Genomic DNA, 18,751 nt, shown 5'->3' on the forward strand with positions numbered 1-18,751 from the left:
ATCTGAATGAAAATGTGCTGTAATTTGTTTCCCTTTTGGGTGTTTAACAGGTATAATAGGACAGATATCTATGTTTTGAACTCGTCAGATATCCTAAGACTCAAATTCCTGGAACAAAGGGTATGCACATTTGTAAGGTTTTTGATACGTATGAAGCCTCAAGTTTATTCTCAAGGTTTCCACTCTTGATGTCCTCCAGCCTTCTTTTGCAATTCCTAGCAGAATTCTATCAGATAGTTATTTTGTGGTCACAAAACCCAGGATGATTCTCGACTTTATGGCAGCCTTTGCCTTTTTGCCTTGGGGGAAAAAAAGTTCTTGAGCTGAAAAATGACAAAGACCTACCTGAAATGGGTGGAATACAGGGAGAGCCAGCAAATCACTAACTCAATGTTATTTTATGTTGCAGTTCTTTGGTTACTAGACGGGTATTGCATTTTTTGTTGGTTTGTTGAAAATGCCTGTTTTTATCCTTTGCTCAGTTTTTTTGTGGTTTTTTTCTTAGGTTTGGAGTGTTTTTGAAATATTTGGAAACTTTTAGATATTTTGTGGAAAATCAGACTACTCTGATAATCTAACAGGAATCCTAGATGTTCATCTCCCTGTTGATGGCTTACTTAGAACACCAATTTAGGCCGGGCACCGTGGCTCATGCCTGTAATCCCAGCACTTTGGGAGACCGAGGCTGGTGGATCACGAGGTCAGGAGTTCGAGACCAGCCTGGCCAATATGGTGAAACCCTGTCTCTACTAAAAATACAAAAATAAGCTGGGCGTGGTGATGCACGCCTGTAGTCTCAGCTGCTGAGGAGGCTGAGGCAGGAGAATCGCTTGAACCCAGGAGGCAGAGGTTGCAGTGGGCCGAGATCGTGCCGCTGCACTCCAGCCTGGGCGACACAGTGAGACTCCATCTCAAAAAAAAAAAAAGAAAACAAATTGAGGCAAAATTATGGGTGACAGGAGAGGAGGGGAAACTTTTAGTTTATCTTGTAATGTGTTCTGTTCTAATATTGAAATCTATTCTGCATAAACTAATTATGAGGTAGAACTTGAGTGTTATCTGATTGAACAATTATTCTGTAATTAGGACTGAAGATGGAGGAGGAAGGCACAGAAGATAACGGCCTGGAAGACGATTCCAGAGACGGGCAGGTAAGTGATGTCAGGGTAGAGACGACAGGCAGCAGCTCCCTGTCCTGGTCCAGGTGGTCGTTAACGACTCTTCTTTCTCTTTACAGGAGGACATGGAAGCAAGTCTGGAGAACCTGCAGAATATGGGCATGATGGACATGAGTGTGCTAGACGAAACTGAAGTGGAGAATAGCAGTGCTCCAGATTTTGGGGAGGATGGCACGGACAGCCTTCTCGATTCCTTTTGTGATAGTAAAGAATACGTGGCTGCACAGCTGAGACAGCTCCCGGCTCAGCTCCCAGAGCATGCTGTAGGTAACTTGGAGACACGGCAGGATGTGCACATAGCCCTGAGGCATCTGGCGCTCGCGTGCTGCTCATGTGAGGGAGAACACAGCTAAACCGCCTTGAACACATAGTTCGGTTTCTAAACCCTGGTGTTAAAACCATGTCCATTTAAACGCTGTGTAGGTCAGGGATTTACTAATAGGTAGCTGTTCTGTAGTACTGGGGAGTGTTTTTATAATTGGCTGGGAGACACTTTCAAAGCATGTGGTAAGTCATAAAATAGAAAGCTCTGACATAAAAGATTTTTCTTTTCTGAGATGAGGTCTCACTGTTACCCAGGCCAGTCTTGAACTCTTGGGCTCCAGCGATCCTCCTGACTAGCCTGGCTTATTGGCACAGGCCACAGTGCCCAGTTAGTTTTTTCCTTTTAAAATATAGTTTTAAGAAACAAAGATGATTTATTTATTTAGAGGCAGGGTCTTGCTCTGTTGTGCAGGCTGGAGTGCAGTGGTGTCATCATAATTCACTGCAGCCTCAGCCTCCCAGGTTCAAGCAGTCCTCCTGCATAGCTGAGACTACACAGTGAACCACCACGCCCAGCTAATTAAAAAAAAAATTTTTTTTTTTTTTAGAGGTGGGATCTCACTAGGTTACCCAGGTTGATCTTGAACCCCTGAGCTCAAGCAATCCTCCCGCCTCAGCCTCCCAGAGTGCTGGGATTATAGGTGTGGTCCACCTTGCCCAGCTCAAAAATGGTTTCTACTCTCATCATGTAGATATTTCTCTTAATGTTGTGTTTTGTTTGTTTGTTTGTTTTTGAGACAGAGTCTCGCTCTGTCCCCCAGGCTGGAGTGCAGTGGCAAGATTATGGCTCACTGCAACCTCCGTCTCCCTGATTCAAGCAATTCTCCTGCCTCAGCCTCCTGAGTAGCTGGGACCACAGGCACGCGCCACCACGCCCAGCTGATTTTTTTGTATTTTTAGTAGAGATGGAGTTTCACCACGTTGGCCATGATGGTCTCCATCTCCTGACCTCGTGATCTGCCCACCTTGGCCTCTCAAAGTGCTGGGGTTACAGGCTTGAGCCACTGCGCCCAGCCACCTGGCTAATTTTTTATATTTTTGGTAGAGATAGGGTTTCATCATGTTGGCTGGGCTGGTCTCGAACTCCTGACCTCAAGTGATCTGCCTGCCTCGGCCTCCCAAAGTGCTGGGATTATAGTGGTGAGTCACCACGCCTAGCCTGTTAATGTTGTTTTAAGCAAGGTTAGGGAGTTACATTAAAAGATATAAAGTACAGTGAAGACAAGTACCAACCCTGCTCCCCAAAGGGACTGACTGTGAGCATCCTTGTATGTAAAGGAGGAACTTTGCTCTGTTAGGGCTTTCCCAGCTTTTCACTTCTAGTGTTTTGGCGTAGAGCTCTCTGGTGGGGCTGTTCAAATACCACAAGCCGTCACTGTCTTCTAGCTGATCTTCATTTTAATCTCACTGACGTCATGTGCCCAGTAGGTTGTTTTGTTTCCTTAACGCAGCTTTCAGCTTGGGGGTGGAAATGCCTCCATAGGACTGAACCTTAAACCTTATGGTCAAAAGTCATTGCCTCCAAATTTACCATCCTTTGACCTAGGGCAGCACTGAGCAACTGATTCGCCGCCTTGCTCAGTCTGGCACTGCTGTGTGTTTATTGTTTTCAGAGTGTATACTTCTCAGTTAATGGAGGCATCCCAGGTCATGAGTTCAAATCTAGAAAAGGAAAAAAGAAAACATTTGGGAGCGCTCTTTTTGTAGTTCACTTAAAAAGAGCTTCAAATTTAGTAAAACTTGGTGTTAACAGTTTTTCTTTTGTTTGGCATGTAGTAAAGAGAAAATGACCAAGTTATATGTTTGTTTTTAATAAAGTAGGTTAGGAGGGCCAGGCGTGGTGGCTCACGCCTGTAATCCCAACGCTCCGGGAGGCTGAGGTGGGCAGATCACCTGAGATCAGGAGTTCAAGACCAGCCTGGACATGGTGAAACCCTGTCTCTACTAAAACACACAAAAAATTAGCCAGGCATGGTGATACATGCCTGTAATCCTAGCTACTCGGGAGGCTGAGGCAGGAGAATCGCTTGAATCCAGGAGGCGGTGGTTGCAATGAGCCAAGATCGCGCCATTGCACTCCAGCCTGGGCAAAAAGAGCGAAACTCCATCTCGAATGAGTGAATGAATAAAGTAGGCTAGGAGAAAGCGCCCGGTTAGTGTTACCTTAAGAGTATTGCTACCAGGTGAAATTGGAGGAGTGCAGTTTATCATTTTGAGTTCTGCTTTGGAAATCCTGTGGTTGGAGGGTTATGTGTTAATCACCAGTACTTAGAAACTGCCTGGGAAATTCATTCGTTCATTCACCCAGTACAGACAGGGCATACCCACCTGCAGGCCACTGCCAGAGGCGCTGGTGGAGCAGAGTCGTGGAGTGTGTGTTCTGGCGGAGAGGCAGGCGCTGAACTGAATGACCCAACAGTAGACTTGCAGATGGCAAAAGGTGCTGTGAGGGAAATAGACACACAAGTTGCCTAAGTGAGGTGTCGGCCTTGGTTTTCACAGCTCCAGCCTCCAGGAAGTCATCTTCCATTTTGTTTTTCAGGTGGATGGGGAAGGAGTCAAGAACACTTTGGAAACTTCATCGTTGAGCTTCAAAGTAACTCCGGTAAGTTACCATCTGGTTCTGCATCGCTGGAAATGTTAATCGAGTGGTTGATTTTCCATAGTGAAAGAGCAGTGTGTGTGTATACGGAAATGACTGGATACTGTGCTGGATGCTGGGGTTAAGAGGTTAGCAGAACAGAAAGAGTCTCAGGGCTGGCCATCTAGCAGGGGCAGTGGGATCAAACCAAGTATGTAACCAGAAGGGAGAAAGAAGTGTGATGAGGGAGCAGTTCTGGTGATTGGACTTCAGAAGTGCCTGGAACTCTTCCCAGAGGTTTGACGGATAGGTTGAAGAGCGAAAGAAGAATTTGGAGCAGAAAGTTTGGGTGGTGTCTTTGATGCAAAAGAGAGAGGGGAGCACACAGGGTTGGGTCGAAGCCAGAGGTGTTGCAGAGCAGCTGGGCCTGCCTCGCTGAGTCTGGGCCACCAGAAGGATTGGACCTATTGTCCTAAGTGAGCCAGATGCTGGAAAAGGTTTTCAGCAGAGTAGAGAGATCATTTTGTTATGACAAGTTTCGGTTGCAAATAAGTTTATGTTGGGAGAAGTATTTTTTTCTTAAATCCACTGTGACCTCTTCTCTGACAAAGGGGGTCTTTGCCAGCTGCAGCAGCCACTAGGTCAGCTTGGTTATGGGGTGGGTGGCATGGCAGGGCAGGGCCCAAACTCGGGAGAATGGGACAGACTGTTATCACTAGGGACCTGCTGTTACCAGGGAAACTGTTAAAATGAGCTGGTTTTCATCAAGTTATTGTAGGATGGAATACATTTTTTGGAGAGAAGAAAGTTTTGTGGAAACAGGCATTTATTCACAGATGATTGAAAGCCATATTTGCTGGTGAAATGTATCTGCCCCGTATTTAAAGTGACTTGTGGATTTGCTTTTTCTTTTTTAAATAGGACATTGAAGAATCCCTTTTGGAGCCAGGTACTGATAAGAGAAACATGACAGTTATGGTTTGAAAGTTTTCACACTATTATTTTAAAGCTGTCTATATTTTAAGCTGTGTTATGATCTTGTAAGTTGCTCTAATGGTGGACAATCCAGATCATACAAGGATCAGAGATTGGAAACCCATTCGTATCACCAGATCTGTGGAAGAGCCATTCTGGCTTCTTGAGGTCAAATACATTTGGTGCAATGTAGTGATTATTTTCATCTCTAACCACGTAGAGTGGCATTTAATTCCCCCCATCCCCATGATTCCTCCATGTGTTTCTACACATGAAACAGATCTTGTGATATTTTGCTGCAGTCGTTTTGATTAACGCAGTTAAGGCAGGATAAAGCTGTTGTCAGGGCACTTACCACCTGAGAAGTGACTGGATTCCAGAAGAGGAAACAGAGTTTCTTCGTGAAAATTTTCAACATATTATTCCCCTTCCGGACTGCATTTATCTCCCACCGTCAGAAGAGATTCTGATTTTCATATTGGATTGTTCTGTTAAAAGAAATTCAAAGAAATTTGGAAATTGAGCTGTCATTGAATGGTGATTGCATTCGGTTCAGCACCTTGGACACTGGAAAATCAGTCAGAAGACCCAGACTTGAACAAAAACTCGAAGAAGACTATTGAGAAGCAGCCGCGTGGTTGTAGGTGTTTAAATCTGTGGGGGCCTTTTCTCTTCCGTGTAGCGTAGAGGCTTACCTAGAGGCGGTCGCAGCGCAGGTAGTGTAACCAGTATAACTTTGTGTACCCGCGGGTTTTCCAATCTCTGTGTAGCTAGCAGTTCTCTTCGTGTTAGTGTGGCAGCCGTGCCAGTTCCACATTTGTGATTGCTTTATTTCCCTGGTAATTAAACCTTGTGCCATTCTATTCCTGTTAAATCCGTAGAAAATGAGAAAATACTCGACATTTTGGGGGAAACTTGTAAATCTGAGCCAGTAAAAGAAGAAAGTTCCGAGCTGGAGCAGCCATTTGCACAGGACACAAGTAGCGTGGGGCCAGACAGAAAGCTTGCGGAGGAAGAGGACCTATTTGACAGCGCCCATCCGGAAGAGGGTGATTTAGATTTGGCCAGCGAGTCAACAGCACACGCTCAGTCGAGCAAGGCAGACAGCCTGTTAGCGGTAGTGAAAAGGGAGCCCGCGGAGCAGCCAGGCGATGGCGAGAGGACGGACTGTGAGCCTGTAGGGCTAGAGCCGGCAGTTGAGCAGAGTAGTGCGGCCTCCGAGCTCGCGGAGGCCTCTAGCGAGGAGCTCGCGGAAGCACCCACGGAAGCCCCAAGCCCAGAAGCCAGAGATAGCAAAGAAGACGGGAGGAAGTTTGATTTTGACGCTTGTAATGAAGTCCCTCCGGCTCCTAAAGAGTCCTCAACCAGTGAGGGCGCTGATCAGAAAATGAGGTTTGTTTTTTCTCAGTTTTAGACCAGACGCTATCTCCTTTTCATGGGTCATTTAATGACACACATAAGCTGTTTTTTTCTGCAATTGGCCAGCCAGACTGACGAAATTGTAGTTTTGCTTCTAAAGAATGTTTTGTTTCTCTTTGTGTATTTTTAATGGGTGATTCAATTCCTTTTCTTTTTCTCAACCTACCATGGTTGTGTTCTTAAATTGTTAATTGTTATCTTCAGCTAAATCGAATTGACTTTTACAAATCTGACATTGTATTTTTGGGGTCAGATTTTCCAATATAAGCTTGCAGAGGTGTCTGTTAAAATTTTATTTCAGACTAATTTTCTGGTAGGTATTCAGTTTTAGCACATAATCATATTTTTAGTTTTGTTCTCTTTCGTTTCTTTCCTGTATGAGTAACATTAACTTTTGTCTCTAGCTCTTTTAAGGAAGAAAAAGATATAAAGCCAATCATTAAAGATGAAAAAGGTATGATTTAACTTAACGTGGTAGGGAGCCATGTATGGTTCCCTTATTTTGGGAGGAGGGGCCTGGAGATATATACACTTTGGATTCAGTAATTTGTTTTGTTATGGGTTACTGGAATCAACCACCTAATGGTTTCTTGAGAGACTAGTTTTAGAAGTTCGCAAGCATCTGCATTTTATGTTTCTCTTGTGGTTGTCATCTATGGGATGGTGAAAAGCACATTACAAGAAAGGAATAATTCTGCTCATTGAAGACTGTTTCAAGGATTTTAGAGACTGCCGTCTTGGATGAGATCTGATCATCAAAAGACATTTCAGTTCATAACTGACATGGGCATGATTATTCCTTGAGTAAGGAAACTCAGTTTTTGCTGTCCAGATTTTCAGCCTTCTGTGTGTTGGCATGTGTCTGTGCATTAAATTCTTAAGTCAGCAGTTGGGATTGGGCGTCGTCAGGGTTTTTAAAGAGGGCTGCGATCTTAAGAATGGTTGTGCTTCCTGTTAGGCCTTGGGGTGATGCCTAAGAATCTCCCTCTCGTGCCAGGTCGGGTCGGCAGCAGTTCTGGTCGGAACCTGTGGGTCAGCGGGCTATCCTCCACAACACGAGCTACGGATCTCAAGAACCTTTTCAGCAAGTATGGGAAGGTATGCCTTCCCTTGCCTCATACCATCCACTGTGATTCAGGAAGCTCTGCTGGGCGCGGTGGTTCATGTCTATAATCCCAGCAGTTTGAGAGGCTGAGGCAGGAGGATCGCTTGAGCCCAGGAGTTCAAGACCAGCCAGGGCAACATAGCAAGACGTTGTGTTTACTAAAAAATCAAGACAGCAACAAAGCTCGCCCAGTCTTGTGCAGTGCACCTTGTTTCCTGACTCACAGTAACTAGGGCGCCGAGCAGGGCAGGTGGTTGGTCATATCACAGCAGTGCTCAGAACAGCTGTATAAACAGCTTCCCCCTCAATGTTTTTGGGGTTCTTTCTAACTGGTCTCAAAGAGACTGGTGGTCTTTTGTCCTGTGCAAAACTTAAAGCTTACATGATGAGATTTTTCCCTTAAGAGTAAGTTGGGAGGCTGAAGCGGGCGGGTCACCTAAAGTCAGGAGTTGGAGACCAGCCTGGCCAACATGGCGAAACCCTGTCTCTACTAAAAATACAAAAATTAGCCAGCCGTGGTGTTGTGTGCCTGTAGTCCCAGCTACTCGGGAAGCTGAGGCGGGAGAATCACTTGAACCCAGGAGGCAGAGGTTGCAGTGAGTCAAGATTGTGCAACTGCACTCCAGCCTGGGTAACAGAGCGAGACTGTGTCATAAAAAAAAAAAAAAAAAAAGAATGAAGTGAATAATTGACTTTCCTCTCATTTAGCATTTTAAGTATATAGTCTGATAACTAGAACGTGAACGTGGTTCAAAAATAAATCACTAAGATGCTGCTCATGGGGGCGGGAGAAAAATAGTACAATTCAGCAGCTTTCCAAAGGAAGTTGAGGACAATTTAAAATGATTCCACTGTTTGAAATTAATTAATGTAAGAGTCTTCTTTTTTTGTTTGTTTGTTGTTGTTTTTTTGAGACTGCGTCTCGCTCTGTTGCCCAGGCTGAAGTGCAGTGGCGTGATCTTGGCTCACTGCAACCTCCGCCTCCCAGGTTCAAGTGATTCTCGTGCCTCACCTTCTTGAGTAGCTGGGATTACAGGCACCGACCAACATGCCTGGCTAATTTTTGTATTTTCAGTAGAGATGGGGTTTCGCCATGTTGGCCATACTGGTCTCCAACTCCTGACCTATGTGATCTGCCTGCTCGGCCTCCCAGAGTGCTGGGATTACAGGCGTGAGCCACTGCGCCTAGCCGAGAGTCTTGTGGTAAGCAGTTGGCACTGTCCTGGTCTCCTGGGTGCCTCTGGGGAGTGGCTTCCGAGGGACAAGGTTTGGACCCTTTAGTGTCTGGACGGTGCCCTGATTCCAGGCATAGTGGGGCCTGTCTGACGCTGCCTTCTGGCTACAAGAAAAAAAAAAAGCCGTTTTTTTTTTTTTTTTAAAAAGCCGTTCCTTTGTCTACGTCTGTGTCACCCAATCAGGTGTTGGTTAATGTTTCATTGCTTAAGAAGCAGACAGGACTCGGAGAAAGCATGCTGTTCAATTTTTCTCTTTAACAGTCTGTATGTTCAACAAGGGCTTAGGAAATTCTTATAGCCGTGAATAACCTGTTTATTCAGTTACTTTGTTGACTTCACTGAGATTCTGATGATTAAGCAGAGGTAAACATACATGGTCACTGTCATCACAGATTTTTTAGTCTGGCGGGAAAAAAACCATTTAAGAAATAAACACATATGATGTGTTGTGATGAGCATATTAAGGAATGTTAGAGCACGCCGTCAGTGTGTTGGGGAGACCATGTTTAGATTCGGGAGGCAGCTTCAGCAGACCTCGCTGAAGAAGTGACATTCAGCCGAGGCGTGAGTGATAGAGTTGGCCTTATCTATAGGGCTCAGCTCTGGACAAAAGCAGAAGGACGTAGGAAGGCCAGAGGGGCAGGACACCACTCAGCTACTTGACTGAAGTATGCAGAGGCTGCCGAGACAAGCTCCAGGGCGGATGGCACAGCTCAGGGATAGGGACATACAAGCTTAGTATGGTGCCTGCTCTCATTTGGGTTTTGTCTGTCATCAGAAGAGATACCGTTGTAAGGATGATTAATTTGATGGGAAGGTAGAATGACCCTAACATTGGCTTCAGCTCTGATATGGGAAGTGGCATCTGTGTTTCTCTCAGGAGAGTCTTCTGTCCCTTTGGCCCTGGAGAGATTCAGGCAGAGCCTCGACTCCTCCATTTGTGTGGTCAAAACCAAGGACATCAGAGTCTGATGGGAACTTCAAGCGTGTGGGTTCCACCTTGTCATTTCACAGCTGGGGCCATGAGGTCCAGAGATGGGGAATGCCTTGCTTAGGTTGATGCACCGAGTCAGAGATGAGGCAGAGACCAGGACTCCTGTGTCTCAGGGAGATGTTTACTCTGCGCGCCAATGGTGGTGGGGTTGGTGTTAAATCCACTGTCTTGCTCTCTGTTTTCTGTTCATGTTTGTTTATTGATCTCTTTTTCCCGTTTATCTGCCTTCTTGTGGGTCGAGTCCTTTTTATGACTGATGGCTTATTTGCTCTAACTCTGTGTCATTGTGGTTTACTGTAGGATTACAGTACACATCTTCCCTTACCATCTTTCTGCAAGTGGTGCTCTGCTTGTTTCAGTGTAGTGCAAGAACTCTGCGGGAATATACTTGCATTTCCCCTCCCGTTGATCTTTCTGATGTTATTGTCATACAGTTTACTTCTCTTAAAGAAGTCACCCAATATTTTATTGGCTTTGACTTGTTGTGGTTTGGCTTTTTTGCTTTGAACAGTTGTGTTTTTTTGTTTTTGTTGTTTTTGAGACGGAGTCTCGCTGTGTCACCTAGGCTAGAGTGCAGTGGCGCGATCTTGGCTCACTGCAAGCTCTGCCTCCCGGGTTCACGCCATTCTCCTGCCTCAGCCTCCCAAGTAGCTGGGACTACAGGTGCCCGCCACCAGGCCTGGCTAATTTTTTGTATTTTGAGTAGAGACGGGGTTTAACTGTGTTAGCCAGGATGGTCTCGATCTCCTGACCTCGTGATCTTCCCACCTCGGCCTCCGAAAGTGCTGGGATTACAGGTGTGAGCCACCGCACCCAGCCGAACAGTTATATTTTAAAGAGACCCAGAAATGACAGGAAAAAATCATGTTCACCTCACCAGGTGCTGTTTGTTGCTTTTTGTTGTACATCCAAGTTCCCATCGGAGATCATCTTCCTCCCTCCTGAAGGAATTGAATGTTTCTTGTAGTGCAGGGTTGCTGGTGATGCGTTCTTGTTTCTTTTGCATGTCAGAAAAAGTCTTTACTTTGTCTTCATTTTGAAATAAATTTTCACTGGGTATAGAATTCTAGGTTAACTTAATCTTTGTTCCTTCGGTTCCCCATTTGTGTCTTTTCTGTCTCTTTTCCTGTGGCTGCTTTTAAGTTTCTTGTTTTTTTTTTGTTTTGTTTTGTTTTCCATTAGAGACAGAATCTCACTGTGTCACCCAGGCTGGAGTACAGTGGTGCTCACTGCAGCCTCGACCTCCTGGGCTCAAGCAATCCTCTCACCTCAGCCTCCTGAGTAGCTGAGACCACAGGCACGCACCACTACACCCAGCTAATTTTTAAAATTTTTGGTAGAGATGTGGTTTCTCTGTGTTGCCCAGGCTGGTTTTGAACACCTGGCCTCAAGTGATCTACCTGCTTTGGCCTCACAAAGTGCTGAGATTACAGGCATAAGCCACTGTGCCCAGCCTGTGCCTGGTAATTTTTTACGGGATGTTGTGAATTGTATTTTTTTGGGTGCTAGTTATACTTGTATCTCTACAAATACCCTTGAGCTTTTTTCTGGTACACAGCTGAGGTACTGGACACACACTAAGGCAGGGCCAGAGTAGCCTTCAGTTTGGGCTGATTTTGTCTCACCACTGGGCAGTGCCCTCTGAGTAGTGGGTCTGAGGGCCCGTGAATTACCAGCCTTTCCACCGTGGCTATTGGGAAGAGCAAACCATTTGTGGCCCTGAGTGCCCCTCCAGTGGTTGTTCCCTCTGCTCCTGATTGTTCCCTCTGCTCCTTATGGGTGGTGCTGTCCCAGCCTCTGGTTTCCTTGCACACATGTGCACTGGGCGGGAGGAACCCTCTGTGGGTCTCTTCAGCTTGCTCCGTGTGGCTCTGTGTGGCTGTGTCCTCTCTGATACTCAGTTCTATGCGTTCTGCCTTGGTCTCAGAATCTCAGTGCTGTCTTACCCATCCCCCATCGCCTGGGAACTCCAGGCAGTGAGCAGGGGCAGTCAGGGAGCTCTCAGGGATCGCTGTCTGGGGCAGCCTGATGTCCAGGATCTGAAAACCATCGTTGCCTACGTTTCATTGCATTTGTTAGTTGTTTCAGGCAGGAAGACAATGCTTAGTTCTCCCATCTTGGCCAGAAGTGGAAGTCCTTTCCCCATGGGGACATTTCTGACAGTCCGTGTCTGTGTCAGAGCTCTTCTCAGGCCCAGCTGGAGTGGATGGTGCATTTCTTAGTAGCCCCACAGCTGTCTGTGGGCTCAGTGGAAATAGAGAAAACAATGTGGATGGGTAGGACTTCTGGTTATTAGTTGTGAGTAATGAAGTTTAATGGTTTTGTAACCTTGCATGTTTGTGTGTTTTTCTTGATATGACTGATCTTGTATTAAAAGCAATTGTATTTAGTGGCTGGGTGTGGTGTCTCATGCCTGTAATCCCAGCACTTTGGGAGGCCGACTTGGGTAGATCACTAGAGGTCAGGAGTTGGAGACCAGCCTGGTCAACATGAAGAAACCCCATCTCTACTTAGAACACAAGCATTAGCCAGGCATGGTGGCGGGCGCCTGTAATCCCAGCTATTTGGGAGGCTGAGGCGGGAGAATTGCTTGAACCCAGGAGGCAGAGGTTGCGGTGAGCCGAGATCGCGACCCTGCACTCCAACCTGGGTGACAGAGCGAAACTGTCTCAAAAAAAAGAAGCGATTGTATTTGGATAGGTCAGGATTAATTAGAATCAATTCAGTAACTAAAATGGAAAACTACCAATATGTGGAGAGGTGACAAATAGTGAAAATGACTCTGATTGTCAGGTAATAACTTTAGCAAGTTGTGTGGTCATTTGTATGAGAGAGTAAGAGTGCCCTTTTTCATGAAGGTTGTTGGGGCCAAAGTGGTAACGAACGCCCGCAGCCCGGGGGCTCGATGCTATGGATTTGTCACCATGTCGACATCTGACGAGGCGACCAAGTGCATCAACCATCTCCACAGAACTGAGCTGCATGGACGAATGATCTCCGTAGAGAAGGTGAGGCAGTTCTGTCTATGGTAACTCGCAAATGGAGTTTGCAAGTGAGAAGCCCTGGGCCACACATCATTTCTGTCTATTGTATTTTAGGCCAAAAATGAGCCTGCTGGGAAAAAGCTTTCTGACAGAAAAGAGTGCGAAGTGAAGAAGGAAAAATTATCGAGTGTCGACAGACATCATTCTGTGGAGATCAAAATTGAAAAGTAAAGTGAATTTTCAAACCTCCTCTTGGAATCCCTGGGAGGAGGGCAAGGGCAGCCACCGTGGGCCTTGAAGAACAGGCATCTGTCCCCACCACTACCCACGCAGCCTTGCCAGCTTCCTGCTGGAGTCTCAACTGATTTTTGTGTTCTGCTGCCACTTCAATATTCAGCTTTTATTTATTTATTTTTTGGAGACAGGGACTCACTGTGTCACCTAGGCTGGAGTGCAGTGGCACTGCAGCCTCCACCTTCCGGGCTCAAGTGATTCTCCCACTTCAGCCTCCCAAGTAACTGGGACTACTGCAGGCATACACCACCCAGCCAGGCTACTTTTTGTAGAGACGCGGTTTCGCCATGTTACCAAGGCTGGTGTCAAACTCCTGAGCTCACGTGATCTGCCCGCCTTGGCCTCTCAAAGTGCTAGGATTATAGGTGTGAGCCACCACGCCCTGCCAGTCTTCAGCTTTCTGTGTAAAGCTATTTAACGAAGTAGCCCATGTCTTTAAAAAGTGGATACAGTTGATCCTCAGCATGTAGTTGTGTCCTGATAACTGATTAGACTTTTGAAAAAACAGTATACACAAAATGTTGTTTTCCATATTCTGGTCCCTTGTACAGCCTCTCAGACCTTGGAATCATTTCCTCATCCACGTTGATTTTCATGCAGTTCTCACTTATTAATCACAGCAACTGTCATAAACCCAGTTTTTCAAAGATAAAGCATCATCCAAAGGAATGTAGCCTGGTCTAGTGTTGCAGTGAATGACCTTGAGTGAGTAGTTGGTGCTGTATCTGACAGATGGCAAGCATTGCTGTGTTTACTTCAAAATTAAAAATATTCCAAGGCACCCTGTGAGTTCACGGTGGCACCCTGGGGTACCTTGGCATAGTAGTTGGGAACCATGGGTCTGAGGTTCTATTTTTGTAAAGGAGTGATTTATATGTTTAATCAAAATGGAGGTAGGGACAGATCTTTCAAGGCGGGTGTGGGTTATTTATATTTTTAATACAATCATAGGCTTCTCTTTTGAGAAGGTAGATTTCGGTGGTGTATCTGATCATGGCAGTGTCTCAGAAGGCTGAATGTCTGCCTTCAGTTTATGTTGTCAGCGCAGTTTAGAGGGTAAACATGTCTGTGGACATAGTTGAACTGGGTTTTTGAAGATGTAATTACCAATTTACATCATGGCCAAATTGGAATTATTATTTTTAAAAAACATTTTACTTTTTGAGACGGGTCACCCAGGCTGGAGTGCAGTGATGCAGTCATGGCTCATTACAGCCTCAACCTCCCAAGCCCAAGTGATCCTCCCACCTCAGCCTCCCTAGTAGCTGGGGCTACAGGTGTGGGCCACCACTCCCAGGTAATTTTTAAATTTTTGATAGAGACAGGGTCTTGCTGTTTTGCTCAGGTTGGTTTCCACCCTGGCCTCAAGCAATTTTCCCACCTTGGCCCCGCAAAAGACTGGGATTATAGGCGTGAGCCACTGCACCTAGCCCCAGATTGAAATCAGTAGGCCCCTGAGTAATGGGTGTCAGATGAGCCTTCATGAACTTGGAGGAGGGGCGGGGGGGGGGGGGCGGTGAGCCCCCTAATTTAATCAGCAACTTCAAAAAGACACATCCCATCAGCATTGCAAGTCTGTATTGGTGGAAGATGGGGAACTGTTGTTGCAGGTTTGCGGTATGCTTGGTATCTTGGGTGTTTCGTTAATTGTTTTTCTGTATTTGTGGGAAAGGTGGTAATAATTAGCTAACAGTATGGGGTGGTCCTGTGGCCAGCACTGGGAATACAGCAGTTTCCTCCGTCCTTGTGGTAGCCCTGTGAGGCACTTGCTCTATGTAGGAGAGGATACAGGCCTAGAGGAGAGCGCGCCCAGCCTGAGTTCGCTGGGAAACGGCAAGGCTGGGATTCAACCTATGAAGGTTGCTTGGAGCCCCCCATGGCTCTTAACTGGGTGATAAACTTAAGATTTTTTTTTTTTTTTTTTTGAGACAGAGTCTCGCTCTGTCGCCCAGGCTGGAGTGCGATGGCACGATATTAGCTCACTGCAAGCTCAGCCTCCCGGGTTCACGCCATTCTCCTGCCTCAGCCTCCTGAGTAGCTGGGACTACAGGTGCCCGCCACCACGCCCAGCTAATTTTTTTTGTATTTTTTAGTAGAGACGGGGTTTCACCGTGTTAGCCAGGATGGTCTTGATCTCCTGACCTCGTGATCTACCCACCTCGGCCTCCCAAAGTGCTGGGATTACAGGCGTGAGCCACCGCGCCTGGCGAACTTAAGATCTTTAAGACCAAACTGCCTGCAGGTTGTTTGCCTAGGAGGTTGAGCATTTAAAAATTTGTTTTGACCTTATTTTTTTCTTCAAATTAACACCTTCATTAGCCTTCCCTTCCATTTGAAGGATTTCTAGATTAGTGGTTGGCCTTGTGAAATAGAGAAGATTTCCAAAGAGGGGAAGAAGAGGGGCTCGCCTTTGCCATCTTGGATGAGTGGTGGTTTTTATACAGTTGTTATACAGAAAGCACATGTAAATGTCAGGTGTAATCCCAACACCTGGGGATGATGCTTTTTGTTGGATATCCTTCCAGTCTTTTTTCCAGCATATATGTTTATCTACTAGAAGGAAAGCAGATGAATAAACACAGAATTTTGTGCAGCAGGTGAAAGGAGTCAGACCCTTTTTATTCCCCCTAAGTTCTGTCTCAGGATCTAAAGGCCCTTCTTTCTTTCTTTATTTATTTATTTATTTATTTATTTATTTATTTATTTATTTATTTTGAGACGGAGTCTCTCTCTGTCACCAGGCTGGAGTGTAGTGGCGCGATCTCGGCTGACTGCAACCTCCACCTCCCGGGTTCAAGGAATTCTCCTGCCTTGGCCTCCCGAGTGGCTGGCATTACAGGCATGTGCCACCACGCCTGGCTAAATTTTTTTGTATTTTTAGTAGAGACAGTGTTTCACAGTGTTGGCCAGGCTGGTCTCGAACTCCTGACCTTGTGATCCGCCTACCTTGGTCTTAAAGTGCTGGGATTATAGGCATGAGCCACCGCGACCAGCCTAAAAACCCTTCTTTAAAGCATACCATGAGGTGACAAAAGTAAGCTGTAGAGCAGTGTATGAAGTATAGCCTCGTTCATGTCACTCCTAAGACACTCTATAAAACGTCACTGTAGATTACCGGGGTCAGGCAGACCCAGTGATTGACACTAAGGCCACCCTAGTGGTTGTCGCAGGGATGAGGGAGAGGAGATGAGATGATTTACAATAGTCAGTTCTGGGATATACCATTAATTACTATGGTGTGTATTTAAAATTTGTCTCAAAATGAGTATTTTTTTTTTTTTCTTAAAGACAACTCCATGATGTGGAGGTTGAGAAGGGCAGGGGAGACGGGGCCATCAGAGAGGCTTCCCTCTCTGGAAGCTCTGCCGGGAACCCTGCCTGGGTCGGTTGGAGGAGAGGCCAACAGGTGCTTGCTGGAGGGCCTTGCAGGGGCCTGACTTTCCTGCCTGGACCCTGGCACGTCGTTGGTGTTGAGTCAGTGTGCAGTTTAATTGCCTGAGACAAATGGCATTAGGGAACGCAGCAGCTGAGCTTGAGTGGCGAAGATGATTTATTTCACCGCTTAGGAGAAAGTTGCCTTTGATTGAAATGGCACTTAACACCTTCCCGTATTCACTGGCACATAACACATCATTTTAACTCCCTAAAAGTATGCAGCAGTTAGTGGTCGAGGGGTGTTGGCCTCACGGGTAGATGGCCTGCCGCTCTGTGCAGTAGGGGCTTGGTGTCCTGCCACTGTGCCTCCATCCTGTTGAGGCTGTATTGGGAAGAAATGCTTTTCCCTATAAAGCTTATAAACAATGTTCCACACATACATGATGAAACATTAAAATAAACTTTTTAGAAGTGTTCTCATGTCAAGTTGGCGTGTTTCTTTTTTTTTTTTTTTTTTTTTTTTTTGAGACGGAGTCTCGCTCTGTCGCCCAGGCTGGAGTGCAGTGGTGCGATCTCGGCTCACTGCAAGCTCCGCCTCCTGGGTTAACGCCATTCTCCTGCCTCAGCCTCTCCAAGTAGCTGGGACTACAGGCGCCCGCCACCACGCCCGGCTAATTTTTTTTGTATTCTTAGTAGAGACAGGGTTTCACCGTGGTCTCCATCTCCTAAACTCGTGATCCGCCCGCCTCGGCCTCCCAAAGTGCTGGGATTACAAGCGTGAGCCACTGCGCCCGGCTAAGTTGGCGTGTTTCTCATGTCCACCTGCACGTCACTGTTGCATGCCAGCCTGTCTGACATTTTGGAAATGCATCCCCAGGAATTTCATTGTGCATATCCCTCGATTTAGCACATAATAGAAGTGGAAATACAGCCTGTATCTAAAGAGGAGTACTGTTATTACTATGGTTTTCAAATAATTTTTCCCACCTAATTGCCGCTGGGGTGATTTGTTTTGTGTGGACATCTGAGTATGTGTGAGTCGAGGCTCTGGGTGAGCCGTTCCTGTTACAGAGTCTTGTGAACTCAAATTTGATAACCATGTTTTTAAATAGAACCGTAATTAAGAAGGAAGAGAAGATTGAGAAGAAGGAGGAAAAAAAGCCTGAAGACATTAAGAAGGAAGAAAAAGACCAGGATGAGCTGAAACCTGGACCTACAAATCGGTCTAGAGTCACCAAATCAGGTGATGAGAGCCTTTTAAGAGCTGTGGAAGGGGAAGGCCTGGCACGGGTGGTGAGTAGGTGGGGTTCTGAGGGAAGGTGAGGACAGCAAGCTCTGGTGACATGGCTGTTTGGCTGTTCATATGTCACTGTTAAACAAGAGTCTGTTGATGAAATGGCTTAAAGGAGTTTCCATACAACATCGGGAATCCAGAAGTGCTTGGGACTCAGGGCTTACATGTATTGCTGAACTGAGTTCGGGCTTTTTCAGGGCCTTTGGCTGATTGTAGCGTGGGATTTGCAAGAGTGAGTTGTCCGAGTTTCTTGTGACTAACCTGATGCTATTTTGCAGGTGTGCAGTAAAGTTTTCCCCACATTATGTTAAAGCTGGAGGTAGTAAAAACACAGAGAAAACTGAAACCTCCAAGCATCTGTTGAAGTGGTTCTATTTGGACGATGCCACTTCTGTCGTCATTTTATAAAAGTTCATTGTGCTTTACACCTTTGAATCTGTATGAGACTCAGAATGTTTTGTGGCAAAAAAATAAGCCAACTCCACCTCCCCCATCAAGGAAGAGAAAAACAGAGACAAAACCCAACCATCTGGAGCATTGAAACTTGGTACAGCACATTACAAGCTGGATCTTCAGCTCTCGGGCTAATTTACCCCGAGTCTCATGAGGAACGTGTTTTTAAAATGTTCCTCAAGTATTATAAATCTCCCCAAATAAGTCATTGTTCCAGTGGTTAGAGCCTGGTGGTTCTGTCATCAGGAGAGATAATTGGTTTGGAAGCCTTTATTGCTGGAGATGAATGGAGGGAAGCCCACCCGTCTGGCAAGGCACTCTCTCAGAGCTGAAGTGTGATTCCAAGCACGGGCTGGATACTGCGGAGCTTCATAGAATGTCAGGGAGGAGTGACAGCATAGACCAGCTCCGGAGCTGTGTGTCTTTAGAGTGGAGGGTCACGGAGGGCTCTGCAGGATGGCTGTGCTTGTGTGCATGCTGCAGGTTTAAGCTGTAGGTTGGGAACAGGTCCCTCTAGTTGTGTAAAGACCTGTGAGGGTG

At 46.1% G+C, this 18,751-nt stretch overlaps 1 protein-coding gene and 1 long non-coding RNA gene across 2 annotated transcripts in view; one reads left to right on the top strand and one right to left on the bottom strand.

The window, feature by feature from the left end:
• The window catches only part of SAFB2 (scaffold attachment factor B2), a 36,354-nt gene that overhangs the window by 5,515 nt on the left and 12,088 nt on the right, over nucleotides 1–18,751 (top strand). The window contains exons 3-12 of the mRNA XM_032177248.2: nucleotides 1,087–1,151; nucleotides 1,238–1,441; nucleotides 4,045–4,107; nucleotides 5,005–5,032; nucleotides 5,940–6,450; nucleotides 6,882–6,931; nucleotides 7,475–7,575; nucleotides 12,670–12,819; nucleotides 12,910–13,022; nucleotides 17,577–17,707. Of these exons, the coding sequence (XP_032033139.1) occupies nucleotides 1,087–1,151; nucleotides 1,238–1,441; nucleotides 4,045–4,107; nucleotides 5,005–5,032; nucleotides 5,940–6,450; nucleotides 6,882–6,931; nucleotides 7,475–7,575; nucleotides 12,670–12,819; nucleotides 12,910–13,022; nucleotides 17,577–17,707 (1,416 nt within the window). The remainder of the gene's footprint in view (nucleotides 1–1,086; nucleotides 1,152–1,237; nucleotides 1,442–4,044; nucleotides 4,108–5,004; nucleotides 5,033–5,939; nucleotides 6,451–6,881; nucleotides 6,932–7,474; nucleotides 7,576–12,669; nucleotides 12,820–12,909; nucleotides 13,023–17,576; nucleotides 17,708–18,751) is intronic.
• Nucleotides 2,796–5,946, bottom strand: LOC131381312 (uncharacterized). Its single transcript, XR_009209965.1, has 3 exons — nucleotides 5,414–5,946; nucleotides 3,831–3,945; nucleotides 2,796–3,164 (listed from the first exon to the last, which is right to left on the bottom strand). It is a non-coding gene; the product is annotated as an uncharacterized LOC131381312 (long non-coding RNA).

This window comes from Hylobates moloch, unplaced genomic scaffold, assembly GCF_009828535.3.
Source record: "Hylobates moloch isolate HMO894 unplaced genomic scaffold, HMol_V3 SCAFFOLD_15, whole genome shotgun sequence".
Lineage (NCBI taxonomy): Eukaryota > Metazoa > Chordata > Mammalia > Primates > Hylobatidae > Hylobates > Hylobates moloch.